Source organism: Callithrix jacchus, chromosome 9, assembly GCF_049354715.1.
Source record: "Callithrix jacchus isolate 240 chromosome 9, calJac240_pri, whole genome shotgun sequence".
NCBI classification, from domain to species: domain Eukaryota; kingdom Metazoa; phylum Chordata; class Mammalia; order Primates; family Cebidae; genus Callithrix; species Callithrix jacchus.
In genome coordinates, this window is record NC_133510.1 from 99,225,495 (window position 1) to 99,248,892 (window position 23,398).

The following is a 23,398-nucleotide window of genomic DNA, read 5'->3' on the forward strand; positions in this document are numbered from 1 at the left end:
ACAGCTTAGGGCAGTTTTGGCAAGCTGGGAGGGGGTCCGAGGGTCTGGAGTCACAAGGTTGACCAAGGTCGGTTACAAAATCCAATGGCCTTATCAATTGAGGTGGGAATAAGGAAAATAGAGAACATCTCAAGTTAATTAGGTGCCACAGGGGTTGATCATTCTTCCTTTTTTCATGGTCTTCCAGTTACTTCAGATTTTCTAATTCCAGGAGGCCATCCAGAGATGTACGTGTGGGTCACGGGTTGCCATGGTGTCCATGGTGCTGTCAAGTCAGCCTAAAAGACCTTACATCCATAGCACTTTTCAGGACCCAATACATCTTCTTGTCTAGTTACTCATTCATTCTCCATCTCCCCCATCTAGGCTCCTTAAGAACAGGAACCTCACCTGTGTTGTTCACTGCTCTATTCCCAGCACCTACAACAGAGCCCAGCTCAGGCGGTTTTAAAAATGAGTGGTTCTCTGGGAGGCAGAGGTTGCAGTGAGCCAAGATCATGCCACTGCACTCCAGCCTGGGCAACAGAGCTAGACTCTGTCTCAAAATGAAAAAAATGAAGTGGTTCTTGAGTGACTAGACATGCCTGACACTGGCTGGACATGTTCACAGGCAGTATTTTCATACCATTATGTCCAGAAAGGTTTCCTGCAAAAATCAGTAGAGAACTGTCAATGATTGCCAGGGTTTTGACATCCCTGGGGTGAGTTCATTCATAATTAGTTTCTTTGAAGTAGAAGTGAATCAGTGTGTGACTTCATACCCAAGTCCACATCAAAGTGTTTATGGATGAACACAAGGGCAGTGGAATGAAAGCAACCTTAAAATGGGAGGTACAGGGAACCGCTGCATGAAGGGACGTGGTGGGTGGCGGCGGGCTCCCGTCAAGGTCTGCACTCCAGCACTGAGAATGCCAGTCAGTTGTGCTGAAGTTTCGCCAACTTAAAAGCACGGTCAGGCCTATCTGCCCACCTGCTTTAAAGACTGAAATGATGAATGAAATTTCTGAAACCCTGAGGTTCTCAGAAGCAAAGTTTGGCATGAAGGTTAGGGTATGCTTTTAGGAGACCACACTGTCAGAGGGAATCTGAAATTTTCTTTGGCTTTGAAAAGAGCACTGGACCTGGAATCAGAGACCTAGGTTTCAGCCCAGATTCTAGTGTTCAGGCACTGTGTGACTTTGGGCAGGTCCCTTCACCTCACCTAATCTCTTTTCTCTTCTGTAAAAAGTAATCCTCCCTCTTTCCCATCAGGAGGTTGTCCTAAAAGTCAAAATTAGAATGGTTCTCTGTAGGAAAGTGTAGAACTATAAGCCACCATACATTGTAGTTGGTTACTGTAATTATTATCAAGATCTGCTCTTCAGCTGGGCGCCGTGGCTCATGCCTATAATCCTAAGACTTTGGGAGACTAAGACGGGTGGATCACCTGTGGTCAGGAGTTCAAGACCAGCCTGGCCAACATGGTGAAACCCCGTCTCTACTAAAAATACAAAAATTAGCTAGGCATGGTGGTGCACACCTGTAATCCCAGCTATTGGGAGGCTAAGGCAGAAGAATTGCTTGAACCGGGGAGGTGGAGGTTGCAGTGAGCCGAGATCACACCACTGCACTCCTGCCTGGGCAACAGAGCAAGACTCCATCTCAAAAGTATTAAAAAAAAAGATCTGCTCCTGCAATCAGAACAGAAACTATTAATTTTTGGAAACTATTAATCCAAACTTCTTTATGTGGGGTGTGTGGGTGTGTGTGTGATGTGTCATTCCACATATTCTAGGGCTCCTGCTTTGGGTTGCTGCCCGTCTACTTGAGGAAAGAGATGGGCATACAATGTGAAAAGCTACAACAGAATGAAGGGCCAAGAGTCCTTTGGACAAAATGTCATGGGAGGGGATGGTGGCCTGATGTATTCAATAATCTCCTAACCAGCTCTCCTGCCTCTCTGGACTCTCTCTTTCCCAAGCCACCCATGCAGTGGCACCAGAGACCATGCCTCCAACAAAAGAGAGTGTAGCTAAGCGGTCCAAGAGGCAGACTTTGGAGCCAGCTGCTTGAGTACGGGACCCAACTGTGCGGCCCAACCAGGCAGTAATTTCAGCTCTCTGTAACATTAGGAAAGTACCAGTTCCCTCCCCTGAGGGTTGCAGGGAGGATTAAAGGTATTAGTCTGTATTAACTAGATTTTATATGTATAGCTTATATATTTTATACATACTTACATATTTTATATATACATACAAGCTATATTTTATACCTAGCTAATTAAGCTAAATATAAACGTATTCTTAGCACCCTGTCTGGCCCTTCATAAACATTGGCTCTTATCATTAAGTTGCTCTTCTGGTCCTAAGACTGGTCTAAGCAACATTTTTTCATGGAGTCTCGTCTCCTACCGAAGTAGGAAAAGCCCTAGCATGTTGTCAAGCCCTCCCCGACTCCACCTCAGCAGCTGTCTGCTCCTCCCCTTCACTGCAGGCAATGGAATGATCTGCTTTTCTTGATCCTCTTTTTGCCCTCAAGGCTCAATTCTGCTTCCTGAAGTTGGAAGTGCCTTTTCTTTTCTCTGAACCCACATAGGGCTTTGTTGCTGTGTATAGCACTTCTCGTTCTAGTTTTTGAGGTGGCTTTATTGTCCCCTGCTAGACTGTAAGCTCTTGGATGACAAAGATGGTAATTTACTTGACTTGCATACTTTTTGTAAGCAGGCCTTTTGCCCATAATAGGTATTTAGTGAATGTTTCTTGAATGCATGGTATGATCAGAAATGGCATCACAAAAGCGACCATTGAACTGTGCCTTGAAGGAAGAACGGGCTTTAGGAAATCATTATTATTTATTTTGATTGTAGTTCAGTGACTAAGAGCATGCATCATGTAGCTAAACTACCTGGGTTCAAATCCCGAGTCTGACATTTCATAGTTCTGTGACTTGGGACAAATTTTAAAAAACACTTTCTTCCTGATGTTACATTGTGAAGATTATCACATGAACTTAGTGGTATCCTTGGCACTTCATAAATGCTCAATGAACAATAGTCATTACTACTATTATCACACAGATAATGAATGCTGCTTTTTTTTTTTTTTTTTTTTTTTTGAGATGGAGTTTCACTCTTTTTGGCCAGATTGGAGTGCAATGGCTCAATCTCGGCTCACTGCAGACTCTGGCCCCCAGGTTCAAGCAATTCTCCTGCCTTAGCCTCCGAGTAGCTGGGATTACAGGCACACAGCAACACGTCTGGCTAATTTTTGTATTTTTAGTAGAGACAGTGTTTTGCCACGTTGGCCAGGCTGGTTTCAAACTCCTGGCCTCAGGTGATCCACCCGACTCAGCCTCCCAAAGTACTGGGATTACAGGAGTGAGCCACCACACCTGGCCAATAAATGCTTCTTATAAGAAGTCCAGCAAGACACTAAAAAGTGGAAGCATTCCTCATTGCACCCCGGCAATCTTACCCCCATAGACAGAGCCACTACTATGGGTTTAGTGAATATCCTTCCAGAAGTTTTATGAATATAAAATATATTTAGTAACATAAAGAGTCATATCACAGATACCATTCAATTATGAAAGCCACCGAGGAATGCTGCTGGTGGAACAGTTGCCATCTCCAACTGCGTTGGCCATTAAATGCTTCAGCCTGCAATTGACACAGTTCGCTGGTTTTCACAACCCATTGGCCAGAACTAGCGACTTAACCCCAACCAACCCCCCAAAGGGGGTGAGAAGTGTGACCTCATCATGTGCCAAAAGGATGGGAGCTGAAAATCACTGGGAAACAGCACCACTCCCATCTCCTTCCCGTCATCTAAAATATGCTGAGAAAACCCCACAGCAACTAAGAGACACAAGGGCCAAATGATGGTGTTGTAGCCAGGGTTGCTTCCAAATGTCGGGCCAAAGGCTGGGCTTGAATATACTCGGAAACAGCCTGGTTCAGTGGGTCAGGTCATTTTGATAAACGTTACAGATAGGGTAGAATATGGTAGAATAGTGTGAAAAAGCCTTTAAAACAGTGAAAACCTGTCCAAGAACATCTTCAGAGAAGCTTTACTCTCCTACTTCTTCTCAATTTTATTTTCCCTGTGTCTTTAGACCTTCTTTGGGACTCACGTAAAGTGCATTCAGGCTCTAACAGATTTTCCTATTCAAGAAGTTTCCCAGGGCATAATACAACAACCCAGGTGACCATAGTAATACTGATGGCAAACCCGTTAGCAGCACTTTCTACCTGACAGTGTTTTCCATATATGAACTCACCTATCCTCACACCAGCCCTATAAGGTAGGCGTTTTCACTATTTTCATGTGACGATGAGGACAGTAAAGCAGAAAAAGGTTAAATCACTTGCTCCAAGTTCACCTGGGATTAGAAGCCAGACATTGAGATTCCAAAGATGGATATAACTGCTAGGGCAGTTGGTAGAAGAAATGTTCCAGGACCTTCCCCTCCCCTCAACCTTAAACCCCTAGCTACCTTAATTTACCACAAAAGCCTCTGTATTTTAATAAAAAATGTTGGCCAGGCACAGTGGTTCATGCCTGTAATCCCAGCACTTTGGGAGGCTGAGGTGGGCAGATTATGAGGTCAAGAGATTGAGACCATCTGGCCAACATGGTGAAACCCTGTCTCTACTAAAAATACAAAAATTAGCTGGGCGTGGTGATGTGTGCCCATAGTCCCAGCTACTCAGGAGGCTGAGGCAGAAGAATTGCTGGAACCTGGGAGGCGGAGGTTGCAGTGAACCGAGATCATGCCACTGCACTCCAGCCTGGCGATAGAGCAAGACTCCATCTCCCAAAAAAAAAAAAATTTCCAGCCCTAAGCCATGCCCCATTAATTTTAGCCAGTATTCAATATAGAGAAATAGCACCACAATGAAATCTCATGGGCCCAGCTGCTCCTTTAATAGACTTGACCTGAAAAATTTACGTAAAAATCAGTCCTGCTGTCATCTGGTTGAGGGCCTGCTTTGTTCCTGCTAACTAGTCTGATTTCATTGTCACTCATAATCTCTTGACGTTTGTGTCTTTTTTTTTCTAACTCTAAATACTTTTATAATTTCAACATGAAAAATCTCCTTTCATGGTGCATTTCTTCCCCCCAGGTAGTGGTAACCTTTGAAACACACACTGACGACACTCCTAGACCTTCGAAGACAGTGAATACTCACTTCAGGCTGAAAGGAATTTCTTACCAAATTAGGGTCTGTGATGATGATCGTTTCTGCACTTTTATAATAACTTTCATCTGAGGCCTGTAGAAGACTGTGTAATGTTAATTAGCTCTCTGTGAAGCAGAGAAGGGCACGGGAAGGTGCAAGGATGGAAATTAACACTGTGCCAAGTACATAACATAAGCCAGAAGTGATATTTCCACTTCATGTTCTCATTTTCATCTTCTCAGTGTTGACATGCCCAGAGGATATTAGCAATGGACACTGATCTGGTTTCCTTGCCCCCTTTCTGCTTTAAAGTCTCAGCTATGAGCACTTGTCCTCCAGGCCCGTTCCTGTGGGCTTCTGAGTCTTAGCTCTAGACTGCAGAAGTGATTTCCTCCCCCACCATCCTTCCCCTAGTGAAGAGAAGGGTGAGTTTGTCCCCAGGATGGTCTAACCATACCAGTCACAGGAGGAAAGAAAGTAAGGAAGGGATTCCATGTTGACAAGAATGGATCTCAGCCAGTCACTGGCCCAACCTAGTCCCATTAATATAATACTTTCACTCATACCAGGCCAAAAAAAAAAAAACACCTCTCCTCCTTCTGGTGCTTACGGGGTGACCTTGAGGATGCCATGTTACCTGTGACCCACTTCATGTTAGGCAAAATGAAGAAGGGTGTGGTTGGAGGGTTTCATGGAGGTTAGGAACCTTCAGGTGCTTGACTGGTGTGCCCTTGATAAGTAGGGTGGCTGAGATGTTGAGACTGACACCCCAGTAAAGAAGGGGAGATAAAGGCTGCTACACGCCTAGCCTGGAAGCTGGGGAGGGCATCGTTTATGAGGAGGGTTGTGAGAACCTGGAAAACCAAGCAAGTACCCAAGGTCAAAGTCAAGGTTAGGTTGGAGACCAGAAATGCAACACAGAGTAGAATCACCCAAAATAGACCATTGGACTAGCTCTGTGGGAAACAGTTCAAAGTTTTTCAACATGGAAGAGCAATGTAGCACTTTTTTTGTTGTTGTTGTTAATCAATGAGAGCTTGTAACGTTGCTCAGGTTGATCTTGAACTCATGGCCTCCCCTCCTCAAGTGCCAGAACAACTAGCCGGAGCCACCGCGGCCCCCTGTAGCACTCTTTAGAAGGCCAGAGGATCATATAATAAGGAAGGTTTGGTGTGAGATCAGGGCTTAACCATTGTTATTGTTTCAGGAAAATCTTGAGCTGGTTTCATTTGCTCTCAGTTGCAGACTCAGAAACTTTTCCTTCCATGGCACTACCTTCCCAGGCTCCCAAGGACCCCATCCTCCTTCCTGGGGGCTTACAAGCACCATGAGATATTGCATATTGGGTTGACCGCATGGAGTAAGTATTCTCAACTGCAACATAGCCAGATTTGGGGGGCAAAGACAATTGTTATTCCTGCTCAATGGTCAGTGAGAAAATGCCAACAGCCATCCCAAGAAGTCCTCACTGGATGCCAAAAGTCAAGACCACCAGCCCCAAGGCGCAGGTGATGCACAGGCTCCTGTGAGTAGACACTGGATTGCCCACGCATGCTGGGTCTGCTCACGCCCCTGGATTTTCTTCAGCTCTCGCCCAGTCCCCGTCTGTTCCCCTCCCCATTGGATAGCCACAATTCTTGAAGCTCAGGTGGGAGGGCTGGTAAGCACTTTTGTTCTCACTCACAATATTTCTGCCCAGTGTTTACTCTTTTCTGAGTCTTTTCCATTTCCCTAATGAACTAAGCTTTTGAAACTCAAAAGTCAGGAAGTCTTTTCCCGGTTCTGTTTTCCACTGTGACATCCTTTCTCTGAGGCAGTCGGTGCAGAACAGCCCAAATGCTTCAAAGGGAGTAGGGACCTGGGTAAGCACCAAGGAGAGAGAGGAAATATTGGGTTAAAAGAAAGCATTGATTTGTGCAATACAAGGATATTAAAATATATTTCTCCCACAGATCTAATTTCTGAGAGGCTGATTTTAAGTTGGTTGTCTCACTTACGTGGAAATACTCTATTTACGTGGCTTTTGGCCCATCTACTGACTTCTGTATTTAGAACATCAGTTGGGTACCAAAGGATGAGCAGCAGTGCGGCAGAGACAGGTGGTTCCCATCAAATGCAGCCCAGGAGGCAAGAAGCAGGGAGGTCTGGGAGCACAGATACCTCATGGGTCCCCTAGGAACCACAGGGAGGAAGGAGTCTGGGACTTTTTGCCCTGTCTGCAAATATCCTCACACAGCAGAAGAGCCACAGGCAGCCACCATGGTTGCAGTGGGTGTGAGGAGCCGGAGTTCCTAAACAAGATGGAGCAGGAGCATGACCTCTTTCATCTTAGTCAGGACGCTGGATTGAGAAAAATGTGACCTGGGAAAACCAGGACCCCTCTAGGGTGGAATCAAAATGCTGTTTCTGAGTGTAGAGTTAGAAATGGATTGTTTCAGGACTCCATCTAGTAACTGCCCAGTTTGCGAGGCTACGCTCCAAGATGAAGTGTTGACATTGAGTAGGAAGGTCCTTCTGTTTATGGAATACTGTGGTTTGTATAATTCCTATGTTTAAGCTTTTTCTCTAGATAGTAAAATGACTGATCCCCTCAAAATAGAATCATCTGGGGTTGCTTTTAGATGAAATGAAAGCATCTAGACAGACCCCGATTTTTGTTAAAATTGGCTGAATTGGCTGAACTGGGTTAAGTGGAAAATACTAGGTCAACCACAAACGCACTGTGACTCTGAGAAATGGACTGAGCTCCTGTCTGGATCTGTATTGCCCTGCCTGAGACATATGCTTTAAGGCAGCTGTGAAAGGGAATTGTTTGGATGTATGTGAGACTCTGCACGAAGGACTTCAGTTCTCTGAGTGTCCACGGCATCGACGGTACACGCAAACTACACACACTACACACAAACACACACCCCATGCACACAAACTTGCAGGAGTCAGTCAAGCCCCACAGCCCCAAAAGGCACTTCAAAGAAGGGTGAATGAGAAGAGAAAGCAAACCTGAGATTCTGTGGGGCAACTGACGCTGATCGGCCGTCCCAAAGATCTCCATTGAAATGTGATGTGTTTGCAGTTCTGAAAGATGTCATTTGTGTCAATGCAGGAACGAATTCGTTTTGGGGTGAGCGGAAATGTCCCCAACTTCTGGTGGTAGCGGATACATCTGAAAAATGGAATCAAATCAATTTTGCTCCCAAGAGGGACAGGTGGAGGACTCCCATTTCCTGCCAATTCAGTTGGAAACAATGAGGAGAGAGGAAAAAAAAATGGAGCCCTCCCTTCTCTTTCTGGCCTTAGACATGAACTCCTGATAAGATCCTGGAAAACAGGCAGCTTTTTTAACAGCCGGTTGCCCTCTTCAGCTGAGAAAACAGCACAAGCCAAAACTAGGAACAGGGGCCACCTCTATTGTGAATGTGGCCAGGCTGACTTATTGTCGCAAAACAGCAAATCATGAAATGACTGAGATAAGGAATATAATCACATTTTCACATGAACCGTACATTCTTACCTCTTCTATAGGAGAGGATATCCCTGCAGGAAGGAGGAAGGTGGGGCCTGGCCATGTTCTGCAGCAGGGCTGGGACTGCATTGTCCAGGCCTTTGTAGGGACACAGGAAGAGGGTACGGAAGTTTCTACAGGAAAACAGAGAAAAGTTCAAACATAAACAGCATCCAAAAAAATTTACCAACAGCAAACTAGATTTCCTCTCCGGGCTGTCCATGCTCCCTGCGCCCTGGGCTGGCAGATTTTAATCTTGGATTCTGTTCACCTTGGTAACCTCCAGCGCGTGTGATTATGCTGTTTCCCTACTTATTAAGTTAAAAGGATGTGTTTTCTATGGCACTGGAGACAAAAACAACCTCTTTCCAGAGACTGTATCCTGGCCTGGCGGAGACTGTTCTGTCTTTTCCATTTGTCACTTCTGGGGAGGGCACGAGCTTCCCTGAAATCCCGTGTGGGACAGGGCGGCTCCCTTTTAGGAGGGTTTGAACACAAGCTGAAAGTGGCTAAATCACTGCTTCCCACAAGGCAGGGGTTTGGTTCAGCTCCCCAGTTTCACCCAGAGATGAGCATTGAGAAACTCACCCATAAGGGACGTGAGAATTGTATCCTCATCTCCCCCCAAGTCACTAGTGAGGGCTGAGTTTTCCCCTCCACCCCCCTTGCTGTCTGTCCTCCCCACCCATCAGGGCTCAGAAGAAGCTGCCACAGGAACCTCTGCTGCCCACTCTGAGGCCGCACAAGCTCTGGTTTTAGCGTTAGGAAAACCACGGCTCTAACAGGGAGAATTCCATCACTAAATCCGAAAGAGGAGGGCCTAGATGAAACCACGGAGCAGCTTTGGGGACTCTCCCCACCTTAGGCCTCCGCCTTGTGTTCTAAACCAAATGGTTCCTTTTTGCCTCAGGCTATAGAGATGGATGATCAAAAAAAAATTATAGAAAAGTGTTATCAGATTCCCTGGTTGCAGGGAGAGGGGCTTGAGGGAAACAGCCTTCTCAAGAGCAAACTCTGAAATGTAAGAAGTTCTCTCCACTCTTCCTCCTGACAAAGCCCTCACATTCTGGCTAGGGATCACAGAAGCCACTTCCACACTCGCTCTAATGGGGACTGACAGGCACTAAAAGGAGCATCCGTTACTTCTCAGATGGGACCAATCACACATTTCAGGTGTAAACAGTTATAGTTAACAGACAGATTTCCTAGACACTTGCCATGATGAGAAATTAAAGCAGCCCTGCCCCCCTCAAAATAGCTCTTAAGTCTAAGGATCTTCCACAGCCCATCAGGAAAGGGAGTTCTGCGTGGACTGTGCTAGCTTTTCAGGGTATATCTTTTTCTGAATTGCTTTTTCCAGAACAAATGACTTCCATTATGTTCAGCCAGGGACCAATTTTTCACTTAAGTATGTAAAGCAAAATAGGACTTTTTCTCTGGATGTGTTACAACAGAAAGCTTTTCTGACAGCTGCCAGACAGGTGATTAAAGCATGTTACATAAAAGCCCAGGTACAAGTAAGAGGGTGACCTTGAGTTCTCAAACCAGTTTAAATACTATTTAAGATGGATTCTGAATGGTTCGCTCTATGTAAGGAATGCCTGCATTTTCAGAAAACAGGAGCTGGAGAACTCATTCACCAACACATACATATTGAACAACTGTTGCCTCCAGCCTCACATTCATTCATTCATGTATTCACTCATTTCTGGAAGGCATTAGGCACTGGATTACATTTGAAGGACAATCGGGTGGTTTTCATTCAACGCATGTAACACCAAGGCTTTGGCCCTAACCCATCAATGTCGTTTTTCAGGGTTTCAGGAGGACTTTGGAGAGGTTGCTGGGCCCTGTGTCAGGTGTTAACTCTTGAGTCACTTGGTGCATTTTGACATTTTAGTCACCACTACAGCTTGCCAGCTGGCTCAGTCCTGATTATGGTGACAGACAAGCCCCTGACCTCTGGAAGCCAGTATTTTAGGTTCTGCTTCGTTCCCAAAGAAATAAGTCTGAGTTTCAAGCTGACCTGAGCCCAAAGTCCAGCATAGGCTTCAGGAGGTTCTCAACTCCCATGAAAAGGAAGCAGCCAGGGCCCTTCTAATCCAAGGCTGAGTAGCAGATGGAGCTTGGGTAAGCCAGGGAGTACTGCTAAGGATGATGAACCAGGAGAGGGATTCCCCTGGCTCTCCAAGCTCCGTTTCTCACAGGACCCAGTAGGGGCATGTGGAATTAGGCCTGCCACATGCGGAGACCAGCAGGCCTCTGAGCAGGGGTCTCTAAAACAGCCCAGCGGACCACTCAGATCCACGCTTCTACCTGGATGCTAGGGCGTCTCACCTGTTGCTTTGCTTTGCTTGCTTGCTTGCTTTCTCTCTCTCTCTCTCTCTCTCTCTCTCTTTCTTTCTTTCTTTTTTGTAGAGACAGAGTCTTGCTCTGTCACCCAGGCTGGAGTACAATAGTACAATCTTGGCTCACTGCAACCTCTGCCTCCCAAGTTCAAGCGATTCTCCTGCTTCAGCCTCCTGAGTAGCAGAGACTACAGGCGGAAGCCTCTACACCCAGCTAATTTCTTTGTATTTTAGTAGAGACTACAGGCAAAAGCCTCTACACCCAGCTAATTTCTTTTGTATTTTAGTAGAGACAGGGTTTCACTGTGTTGCCCAGGCTGGTCTCAAACTCCTGAGCTCAGGCAATCCACTCACCTCAGCCTCCCAAAATGCTAGAATTACAGACAGGAGCCACCGTGCCCGGCCACCCGTTGCTTTTCTTACAGCCAGCTCTCTCTGCTCATTTCGGTTACTTGCCTGGCCCCTGTGGACACATGTGATTCCTCAGCTACCCTCTTCTTAAAGACAGGTTTCATTTAGAGTCAAAGTTAGAAGCTTATTAACCTAGGCCTGAGCCCATCTGAACTTATTTTAAGGTGAGGGTGAACAGTTATCATTGTTGCGCTGATAAAACATGTACCGAAGTCTAGAAGCATGCAAAGGGCTCGCTTCTCTTGTGAACTGTCAGTAAGTGTCAGGTTAAAGGAGAACAATACGAAGAGAAAGCAACAACGGGCAAATCCAAGGTAACTATTGGAGAAAGCTTCTAACAATTGGGAAGAAAATCTTTGATGCCAACAACCCCAATCATGAGTACAAAAACAATCTACATGAGTACAAAAAAAAACTTCTACATGAGTACAAAACAATCAAATAATTACATTATTAAGTGAAATTCACTACAATTACATATAGTTTCCTGTAAAAGTCCGATACTGTATAAAATATTACTATAAATCAACATGATTGTCTTTAAAACTCATTTCCTGGAAACTCTGCATTCAGATGACGGCCATCACTCTCAACTGGTTCCCTTGGAAGATCTGTTCCTTCTCCCATGACGCTCCTACAAAAAACATTTTAGAATTCTTTGTCCCAAATCCTGTGTGGGCTACTCCTCAAAGCCAATTTATGAGCCACTTAGAAAAAGACATTTATATTGTTTTTACTCATATCTTTTGTTTGTTTGTTTGTTTTTTGAAATGCAGGCTCGCTTCATTGCCCAGGCTGGCGTGTAATGGTGCTATCTCTGCCCACTGCAACCTGTACCTCCTGGGTTCAAGCAATTCTCCTGCCTCAGCCTCCCCAGTAGCTGGGATTACAGGTACCTGATACCACACCCAGCTGATTTTTGTATTTTAGTAGAGATGGGGTTTCCCCATGTTGGCCACGCTGATCTCAAACTCCTGATCTCCAGTGACCTGCCCACCTTGGCCTCTCGAAGTGCTAGGATTACAAGTGTGAGCCACCATACCGAGCCACATATCTTATTATTGATCCAAAATAGTAACATTCACTTTTTTCACCATTATCCAAATATGATTTCTGCTCCAAAATAAAATCTCTCAAATAATGAACTTTTATCCATGCTGAAAATGAAATAGGCTGGGTACAGTAGCTTATGCCTGTGATCCTAGCACTTTGGGAGAATTGCTTTAGGCCAGGAATTTGAGACCAGCCTGGGCAACAGAGACCCTGTCTCTACAAAAAATAAAATAATTAGCCAGGTGTGGTGGCGTGTGCCTGCAGTCCCAGATACTCAGGACTACCTGGGTTAGTCACAAAGTAAATGGTGCTGAGCAAAAGAGATGTACAGCTAGACCCTATGCAAAGAATCAGACAAATCACTTCACAGGAAGTTATTTTTTTAAACATTAAGCAAAGATGGTTTTTATTTCCTAGCAAGCATGTAGCCCTACCTATGGGTGGATACAGAATGGGTAGATGCCAAGCAGAAGAAAGAGGTCATTGCTCAGCTTTGAGGGTCATACCCATTTTTAAATCCATAAGATAGGCTGGCTATGGTGGCTCATACCTACAGTAATCCCAGAGTTTTGGGAGGCCAAGGCAGGAGGATAGCTTGAGTCCAGGAGTTCGAGACCAACCTGGGCAACAAAGCAAGACCCCATCTCTATAACTGATAAATCCATGAGGCAATAATCTTAAGAGGCAGGTTTGGTGGGGGAGTGGATGAAGAAAAAGTGATGGGTGTCAGGAAGGGCAGTGGTTTGCTTTTACCTGCAAGAGTCAAACCTAACGCACAGCTTCACGCTACCTAGACCATAGTGTGAGTCAACAGAGACCATGCCACAGTCAGTCCCACAAGCCAGGAAGGGAAGGGGACAGCGGAGGAGGACGGAGTGAGAGGGAGAAGAGCATCTTTGCTTTCAAGCCCCTTCGCCCTGAGCGAACATCAGAGCAGGGATGTTGAACGGCCCAGTGGGTGGAGAGAAGGTTGGCTCAGAGAAGGGCCGAGCTTTGCTTTCTGCTTGGAACGCAGAGGAAGTTGTCTAGCGTTGCATCCATGAACTGTGAGGCAAGCCACAGCAGAGGCGAAATGGTGGTGGTGGGCATGTTTTCAGGCAAAGGGGCCTTTGATTGCTCCCTGTTTCCTGTTGACCTGTATGTGGCCTGTATGGGACATCGAAGTTCCCCAAGACATACTCCCAAGACAGATGAGAATGCAGGCTTGTGAGCTGGCGGACAGGGGATGTGAGCTGGTCACAGCAAGCACAGATGCGGCCAAGGGCTGGAGGATGGAGCTGGGCCCCCACAGCCCAGGTGTTAATGCAATGGTGGCCCCCCATGAAGGGGTCTCAGCCCAAGGTAGCCCCCCTGGGCCCCACCCAACACCCTGAAGGCCTCTGACCCACCCCTCCCTGCAGCCAGACCCGGTATTAAAGAGAACAGGCAGGGAAAGCATGCTTTAGAGAAAAGGAAGCAATCCTGATAGGAAGTTTCGACTTTCAATTAACTGATTATTTGGGGGAAACAGATTGTTTTAAGCCAGAAGAGGCTGTTACCTTTCATTGGTAAGTGTAAGTTTCTTTTCCCCTCCACTAACAGCAGGAGTAGGAGCAGATGAGACCAGTTATAAAAATAAAAAATGTAAATGACCTTTTTTTTAAAAAAAAACCTGAGCACTACTGTGTATATGTTCACACCCTGCTGGTAAGTATGTGATTATAATTACCATGAGCCCTCTGAAGAAAAAGTCCCTTGTGCTTTGAATGCATTTAATCAGGGCACATAACATAGACTGGCAGGCTGCCCTCAGGGACAGCCTCTAGAAGGAAGTGACATTAGAGCAGAGACTTGCTGGAGGGTTAGATAGGCAGGGGAGCGGAGCGTACAGCAAGGGCCCAGGAGGAAGGAGGCTGCCCCACTGGGGAGAAAGGAGTAGGTTTGCTGAGCTGGAGGGTCGGGAAGGACCAGCGAGGGGTTGCAGGAGACAAGGGGCCAATGCCAACTGCCTTTTTAGCTCTTTTTTTTTTTTAAGATGGAGTTTTGCTCTTGTTGCCTAGGCTGGAGTACAGTGGCACAATCTTGGCTTACCACAACCTCCACCTCCCAGGTTCAAGCGATTCTCCTGCCTCAGCCTCCCAAGTAACTGGGATTACAGGCATGTGCCACCATGCCCGACTAATTTTGTGTTTTTAGTAGAGATAGAGTTTCTCCACGTTGCTCAGGCTGGTCTTGAACTCCCAACCTCAGGTGATCCACCCACCTGGGTCTCCCAAAGTGCTGGGATTACAGGCATGAGCCACTGAGCCTGGCTTTAGCTCTTCTTAAGCTTCTAGTTCACTCAATTTAGTTCAATCGATCTAAAATCCTCCTCTATTTTCCAGGGGACAGCAACAACAAACTAAAACAAACAGTGTGCTTTAGCAATCAGCAATCTTCTGAGAATAAGTAAAAGCAGAGGCAACGGGCCTAGAGCCAGGGAGTGGGCACTTCAGCTCAGGCAGCTGCAGAGAGCATGGACCGCTGCCACTGCTGCCCACACCTACCAGATCCTACGGACCTCCTGGCTCTCGGGCATTCCCATATCCTGCCAATCTCTCCAACCCTCTGGAGGACTGGCTCAGAAGCAGGGCTGTCCCAGTCTGGGCACGGTGGCTCACACCTGTAATCCTAGCACTTTGAGAGGCCAAGGTGGGCCAATCACTTGAGGTCAGGAGTTTGAGACCAGCCTGGCCAACATGGTGAAACCCCATCTCCACCAAAATACAAAAATTAGCTGGGCATGTTGGTGGGCACTTGTAATCCCAGCTACTCAGAAGGCTGAGGCAGGAGAATCACTTGAACCCAGGAGGCGGAGGTTGTAGTGAGCAAAGATCACGCCGCTGCACTCCAGCCTGGTCAACAGAGCAAGACTCCGTCTCAAAAAAAAAAAAAAGAACCAGGGCTGTCCCTCCTGTAGGGCTGAACCAGAACACGAGAGATCATGCAGATAGAGACAAGAGGACCAAGGGCCCTTGGCCAACCCTGGTGTCCCTTGCTCTTGGCATCTGGATTTCTCATGGGCACCAGGGAGGCAGTGGCATCACTGAGAACTTTCCTGGCCAGACTGATGGTTCAGAATGGTAGTAGGGCACACTTGTCTAGGCTACTGTACAATCTTTTAACTGGTCTTTCTGCTCCCACTCTGTCCACTCTACATTTTTTTTTTTTTTTGATATAGTGTCTTAACCCTTTTTTTGATATAGTGGCATGATCTTGGCTCACTGCAACCTCCGCCTCCTGGATTCAAGTGATTCTCCTGCCTCAGCCTCCTTAGTAGCTGGGATTATAGGCACCCGCCACCATGCCCCACTAATTTTTGTATTTTTAGTAGAGATAGGGTTTCAGCACATTGGCCAGGCTGGTCTTGAACTCCTGACCTCCTAATCCACCTACCTCAGCCTCCCAAAGTGCTGAGATTACAGCCGTGAGCCACCAAGCCCAGCTCCACTCTACATTCTTTTCAAATAGCTATTTTTACAGAATAAATCAGATCATGTCTCTCCTCTGCACAAAACCTTTTAATGGCTCCCGTTTTGCTTTTAATAAAATTAAAAGTCCTCACACGCCTCCAAGTCTCCACGGCTGGTTCTGCTTACCTCCCCCGTGTCAGCTCGCCCCACTCGCTCGTTCCATGCATGCACATTATGCTCCTTTGACATCTCCGACGTGCCTGGTTTTTTTTCCTGGAATCTCTTCTGGACCTTCTAGAACCCAGTTCCAGGGGCTCACTCTGTCACCCAGACTGGAATGTGGTGGTACAGTCGCAGCTCACTTCAGTCTCAACCTCCTGGGCTCAAGCAATCCTATCACGTCGGCCTCTCAGAGTGCTAGGATTATAAGCAGGAGCCACCACGCCTGGCCTAGAGCCAGGTTCCTTCTCCACTCAGGTTTCAGTCCAGACTCCTTCAGGGAGGCTGACCCTGAACAATGCTAGCTAAAGTGGCACCTTCCCATTCTCATTCTGTCTTACCACCCTGTTGATGCCTTTCATAGCTTGTGTCAATCTAGCATTTTCTTTCTTATTTACTTGATTGTTTATTGTCCATGTCCGTTACTAGAATTTGAATTCCTTGAGGGCAGAGACTTTGCCTTGAACAATTCCTGACGCAAAGAGGAATTCAGTTAGTACTTGTTAGATAAGTACATGAACAGATGAATGAATGACCTCTTACCAAGGAGAAATCAAGGTAATGGGAATGAGTCTGGACTATCAACACTTCCATTATGTGATTGGCACTGGGGCTGTTGGTGGATAAAAGACAAATAAAATGTGGGGGCGGGGTGGGGAGTGGGTTGCCCATAAAATTTGCCTGCAATCTCATGACCGACACAAGAGCAGTTGACTAACACCAAAAGAAACTCTAAAAGAAGTGTTATAATGAGAACAAAATGTGCTACTTTTGACTGGGGAGTTGATAATAGTTCCTAGATCCAAATTTTGTTCAACAATGCAATAAACAATCAACTGGGGCATTTACTGTTGTGCAAAAACATCAAGCATTTCAAGATGAACAAGCTTCGTCCCTGCCCTCAGGGAGCACACAAGGAGACAGACACAGAAAAGCGAATTCATCTTTAAGGCGATTAAGTATGGAAGTAACCAGGGGGAAATACACAGAGGGGTTCAGAAGCGAAAGGGATGGGCTTTACCTGAAGGGGGTGGGCAGACTTTAGAGGAACCGACCTGTGCACTGCGTCCTGAAGCTGAACAGGATTTTAGCAGGCTGAAAGGCCTAGGGTAAATGAGGCAGAACTAAAAATATCAGCAAGGAGGTTTGAATGGCCAAGGTGTGATTCTGCATAGGTTGATGACAGCATCCTGTAGAGAACTGGGAATGTAGACTAGGGAGTAAGTTTCTGGATCCTCAGCAGGTGTTGAAGCCATGAAACTTGGGAAAGCTCCCAGGAAAAGCATATTAAGATATTAAACCAGAAAGGAAGAAGACAAGATTCAAAGCATGAGCTGAGCCAAGCATGGCTGAAGCAGAGCCGGCTGAGATCACCAACAGGTGGAGAGGAAAGAAGACAGAGGACAAGCCCATGGTGAATGCCAGGATTTAAAGAGCACATGGAGGAAAAGGAATCAGCAAAGGAGTGGTCAGAGAAATAGGAACTAGAATTTGGAGAGTTTCAATTCCCAGAATCCAAGAGACGCGTTCTCTGAGGGCTTCTCCACCTCCCTATTCATGACCCCATGCTATTGGCTGTCACTTATTCAATGTCCATCCCACTAGACAAGAAATAAGGTCCACGAGCATGAGAACAATTTCTGACATGTTTATTGCTATATCTCCTATACCTAAACCAGGTCTTGTCACTTAGTAGAACGGACATATGGACAATTGAATGAATATGTATACTCAAATGATGGAGAGAGCTGAAAAAAACAAAAAGTTGTGAAACCTTGGATTTGGCAATTTGACATAAACCTGATGTTTGGGAGACCAATTTTAGGAATGGTAAAAGCCATATAACTACGTTACAAGATTGTTATGTGAATTAAATTAGCGAATATGTATAAATGCCTAGCCCAGTGTCTGGATGTAGTTTGAGCTCAAGAAATGTTAGATAATTCATATTATTCCCTCTAGCCTTCACTTTCAGGAGTTGTTCTGGTGGACTAACTTGACTTGGTTGTTTTTGCTTGTTTTGTTTTGTTTTATTTTGAGACAGGGTCTCACTCTGTCTCCCAGGCCAGAGTACAATGGCGTGATCTCAGCTAATTGCAATCTCTGCCTTCCAGGCTCAAGTGATTCTCCTGCAACAGCCTCCTGAGTAGCTGGGACTAGAGGCATGTGCCATCACGCTTGGCTAATATTTTTTGTATTTTTTTGTGGTGACAGGGTTTCGTCATGTTGCCCAGGTTGGTCTTGAACTGAGCTCAAGTGATCTGCCCACCTTGGGCTGCCAAAATGCTAGGATTACAGGCATGAGCCACTATGCCCCACCTGGTGAGCTAATTCTTTATAATGATATTGTATCTAACAGATTTTTTAACTACCCTTCCAAGATATACTAGAGATGTATTCCCTTAAAATTACCACTACAAAGCACTATTTTTAATTGATATATAATAGATGTACATAGTTTTGGGGTACATGTGATAATTGAATACATGCATATTATTTGTAAAAACAAAATCAACATACTTGAGCTCTCCATCACCTTAAACACTTGCTGATTTTTTATGCTACAACCATTCAAATTCTTTTCTAGCTATTTTGATCTCGAACTCTTGGTCTCAGGTGATCTGCCCACCTTCCAAAGTGCTGGAATTACAGGCGAGAGCCACTGTGCCTAGCCCTTTTCTAGCTATTTTGAAATATACAATAGATTATTGGAAACTACAGTCACCCTACTGACCCATTAATATCTAATATTATGTCTTATTTCTTCTGTCAAATCATATAGTTGTATCCATTAATGAACTTCTCTTCTTCTCCCCTCACCCAGCCCTTCCTGGCCTCCAGTAACCACCAATCTACTCTCTGTTTTCATGAGATTTGCTTTTTTAGCTCCCACACTAAAAAGTGTGAACACGTGATATTTGTCTTTCTGTGCTTGGCTTATTTCACTTAATGCAGTGACCTCCAGTCCATCTGTGTTGCTGCAAATGACAGGATTTCATTCTTTTTTATAGCAGAATAATATTCCCATGTGTATATGTATTACATTTTCTTTTCTTTTCTTTTTTTTTTGGTGGGGGTGGTGGACAGAGTCTCACTCTGTTGCCCAGGTGAGAGTGCAGTAGCACCATCTCAGCTCACTGCAACCTCTGCCTCTGGTTCAGGTGATTCTCCTGTAGCTGAGATTACAGGCACCCACAACCACGTCCGACTACTTTTTGTATTTTTAGTAGAGATGAGGTTCCACCATGTTGGTCAGGCTGGTCTCGATCTGCTGACCTCAGACGATCTGCCCGTCTTGGCCTCCCAAAGTGCAGGGATTACAGGCATGAGCCACCGCAGCCAGCCTACACTTTCTTTATGCATTCATCTGCTGGTGAGCGCTTAGTTTGATTCCCTATTTTGGCTATTGTGAATAGTGCTGCGATAAACACAAGAGTGCATAGAGCTCTTCAGCATATTGATTTCCTTTCTTTTAGATATATATACCCAATAGTGGAAGTGCTGGATCATATGATAGTTCTATTTTTAGTTTTTTTGAGGAATCTCCATTCAGTTCTCCATAACTGTACTAATAATTTCAATTTCCACCAGCAGTATATAAGGGGCCCCCTTTCTCCACATCCTCACCAACATCTGTTATTGCCTGGTTTTTTGATAGAAGCCATTTTTTAATTTTATTTTTTAAAATTTTTTGTAGAGATGTGGTCTTACCATGTTGCTCAAGCTGATCTTGACTCCCTGGGCTCAAGTAATCCTCCCACCTCAGCCTCCCAAGTAGATGGGACTATAGGCATGTAGTGTAAGTTTCTTTTCCCCTCCACCATGCCTGGCTAATTCTTTATTTTTTGTAGAAACAGAGTCTCACCATGTTGCCCAGGCTGGTTTCCAACTCCTGAACTCCAGGGATCCTCCCGCCTCAACCTTCCAAAGTGTTGGGATCACAGGCATGAGCCACCATGATTGGCCAACAAAAGCCATTTTGACTGGGGTGACATGGTATCTCATCATAGTTTTGGTTTGCATTTCTCTGATGATTAGTGATAGTGAACATTTCTTCATATACAAAGCACTATTTTATGAAATGGCTTTTGAAAGCAAAAGGACATTTGGCTGTCCTTTCTAGCTATGGCCTGGGAGCTTAATAGACTCCCACGGGGCCACAAGATGAAATGGAATCTCCTTTCTTATGAGACAGATTCATAGAACTAAGGTAGCTGTGGCCAGCCTTGGAAATAGGGCTTTGGTATTCTGTTCCTAGATCTATAAGGGCCAGCTAATCTAAAGAATGGCTCTGACAAGTGGAGTGGCTCAAAAGTCTGGCTCTGTCACTAGGCTTGGGTACAGAAGAAAGGCTTCAGGTAGAAAAGGTCCTTGAAGGTGTGAAAACATTAGACTGACAAGCAGGAGGCATAGGTTCTCATTCTGGATGTGCCACTAACTCTATGAACTTGACTAAGGTATTTAACTTATTTGTGTATCAGTCTCCTCATTTCAAGAATGATAGAACTGGACAGGTGTGGTGACTCACACCTGTAATCCTGTCACTTCAGAAGACCAAGACAGGTGGATCGCTTGAGCCTGAGAGTTCAAGAACAGCCTGGTCAACATGGCAAAACTCCGCCTCTACAAAAAATACAAAAATTAGCCAGGTGTAGTGGCTTGCACCTGTAGTCCCAGACACTTGGGGGCATATGAGATGGGGGGATTTCTTGAGCCTAGAAGATCAAGGCTGCAGTGAGCCATGTTCATGACAGGGCACTCTGGCCTGGAAGGCAGAGTAAGACCCTGTCTCAAAAGAAAAAGAAAGAAAGAATGAGAGGACTGTATGAGCATCAGCGTCTCAGCAGTAGGTTGATTACAAAGAGGGCCACAACTTCTCCCATCCTGCATATTTGCTCCCTTTGCTACATAGTTTTGCTTTTCCTCCTATTAAGAAGTAGAATCTATTTCCTCTCTCCTTGAATCTGGGATAGCCCTGTAACTTGCTTTGACCTATAGATTGCAGTAGAAGTAACATTATTTTTGAGTTTGAGTATTACGAGATCTTGCAGCTTCCACTGTCATTCCTGGAATGATGCTGTACCCATGTGAACAAGCCTAAACTAGCTTCCTTGAAGATGAAAGACAATGTGGAAAGAGAGGCTCAGTCAACAGCCAGCACCAACTACCAAACATGTGAGTGAGACCATCTTAGACCATCCAACCCCAACTGAGTCACCAGATGACCATAGTCACATGTGTGATTCCTATAAGACCAGCAGAAGAACCGCTTAGCTGAGCTCAACCAAATTGCAGACCCATAGAGTTGTGAGCAAATAATATGGTTTCTGCTTTAACTAATTAAGTTGTGGTTTGTTACATAGGAATAGGTAGCTGATACACCCCTTTTTATAGCTGACCCTCTATAAACTGATTTTATCACTCTTAAAAAGGAATTAGGCTATATGATCTTTAGGTTGGGTATTAAGTTTTGCTGCAGAGAACTGGAACAACGGTTAAGTGACAGTTTCATTTCCTCCCTTCCTACCTCCAACTTTGACTTTGAAGGCTTTCTCTTTGCTGTGCTGTTGTGTGTGGACTTATTTGAGCTAGAGCTGTGCTACCTTCCCACCCTGTCAGGAGTTGGCTTGGAGTACACTGAGAAAACAAGAAGTGGCTTGTGTGACTCAGTGGTCCTTCCTGCTGAGTCATTGAGTTTTCAGTTTCCACTCTCTGCTGGTTCCAGGGGATGTTCATTTGTTCATTTAGTCAATACCTCTGAGCAGCTGCTTTGAGCCTGAGGAACGAAGTGGTGAGGGGAAGGTCTGGCTTGGAATGAATGGGTGTCAAGGATCTGAGTAGTTTTGCTCAGAGAAGGGCAAAGCCACTGCTCCCTTCTAAGCTTTCCTGTAGCTTAGGAACTCACATGCACACTTCTGGGCTTCCTCAGAGGTGGCTCCTTCTTAAGGCACAGAATTTCAGAGCTGAGGGAACTTTTTAAGGCCAAGTGAGTCCAATCTTTTTTAAAAAATATATGTATGAAAAAATGAAGTTCTGAGAAGTTAAAGAATAGAGGTAGCTTGTAAAATTAGGCCCAGAATTCAGACCTATTCACTCCAAATCTGGAGCTCTTTCTTTTTTCTTTCTTTTTTTTTTTTTAGATGGAGTCCCACACTTCGCACCTAGCCTGGAGTGCAGTGGCACAATCTCAGCTCACTGCAGCCTCTGCCTCCCAGGTTCAACTGATTCTCCTACCTCAGCCTGCCAAGTAGCTGGGACTACAGGTGCATGCCACTGCTCCCAGCCTATTTTTGCATTTTTAGTAGAGACAGGGTCTCACCATGTTGGCTAGGCTGGTCTCAAACTCCTGGCCTCAGGTGATCCGCTCATCTTAGCCTGCCAATGTGCTGAGATTATAGGCATGAGCCACCATGCCTAGCCTGGAGCTCTTTCTATTGCATTAAAAGATTCGATTCCATCACACCAGGCATGGGCTTACATCTGTTATCTCAGCACTTTGGGAGGCTGAGGCAGGAGGATTGCTTGAGTCCGAGAGTCTGAGACCAACCTAGAAAACATAGTAAAACCTCCTGTCTACAAAAAAAATTAAAAATTAGCCCAATATAGTCCCAGCTGCTTGGGAGGGTGAGGTAGGAGGATCACTCGTGCCTTCAAGGTTAAGGCTGCAGTGAGCCATAATCACACCATTGCACTCCAGCCTGGGCAACAGAGCAAGACCCTGTCTCAAAGCAAAAAAAAAAAAAAACTCCCTCCAGGGCTCACACCCTCCTTCCTCCTACTATTCCTTCCTAGTTTTGTATTTCAGGCATGGAACTAGTTTTCTCTTTGGGTTCAAGGTACAGATATAACCTGAGGAATCTCCTCAGATAAATTCTAACTACCAAATGATAGTAGTAATAATAACAACAAGAATATACATTCAAAAAATATTTATTGGCCAAGTGCAGTGGCTCATGCCTGCAATCCTAGCACTTTGGGATGCCAAAGCAGGCGGATCTCTTGAGGTCAGGAGTTTGAGACCAGCCCGGCCAACATGGTGAAACCCTGTTTCTACTAAAAATATGAGAAGTTAGCCAGGCATTGTGGTGCGTGCCTGTAATCCCAGCTACTTGAGAGGCTGAGGCAGGAGAATCACTGGAACCCAGGAGGTGGAGGCTATAGTGAGCCAAGATTGTGCCACTGCACTCCAGCCTGGGTGACAAAGCAAGACTCCATCTCAAAAAAAAAAAAAAAAAATTATTGGCCGGGTGCGGTGGCTCACGCCTATAATCCC

General features: G+C 45.4%; 1 protein-coding gene across 1 annotated transcript; it reads right to left on the reverse strand.

The window, feature by feature from the left end:
* Positions 1–1,491: 1,491 nt before the first annotated feature.
* Positions 1,492–16,306, reverse strand: LOC144577784 (uncharacterized). Its single transcript, XM_078338097.1, has 4 exons — positions 16,093–16,306; positions 8,673–8,797; positions 8,162–8,324; positions 1,492–7,019 (listed from the first exon to the last, which is right to left on the reverse strand). Exons 1-4 carry the CDS (start codon positions 16,137–16,139, stop codon positions 6,923–6,925), a joined length of 432 nt encoding a protein of 143 aa, XP_078194223.1. The 5' UTR covers positions 16,140–16,306; the 3' UTR covers positions 1,492–6,922.
* Positions 16,307–23,398: the final 7,092 nt, after the last annotated feature.

What these genes read in the sequence shown, in the direction of transcription:
- LOC144577784 (XM_078338097.1), bottom strand. Translation starts at nt 16,139, where the DNA reads ATGTGCATGCATGGAACGAGCGAGTGGGGCGAGCTGACACGGGGGAG. An exon ending in TATCCTCTCCTATAGAAGAG is followed by an intron (nt 8,325 to 8,672) that starts GTAAGAATGTAC and finishes TCCATTTTTCAG; the next exon opens with ATGTATCCGCTACCACCAGA. An exon ending in GTTGCCCCACAGAATCTCAG is followed by an intron (nt 7,020 to 8,161) that starts GTTTGCTTTCTC and finishes GTGCTTACCCAG; the next exon opens with GTCCCTACTCCCTTTGAAGC.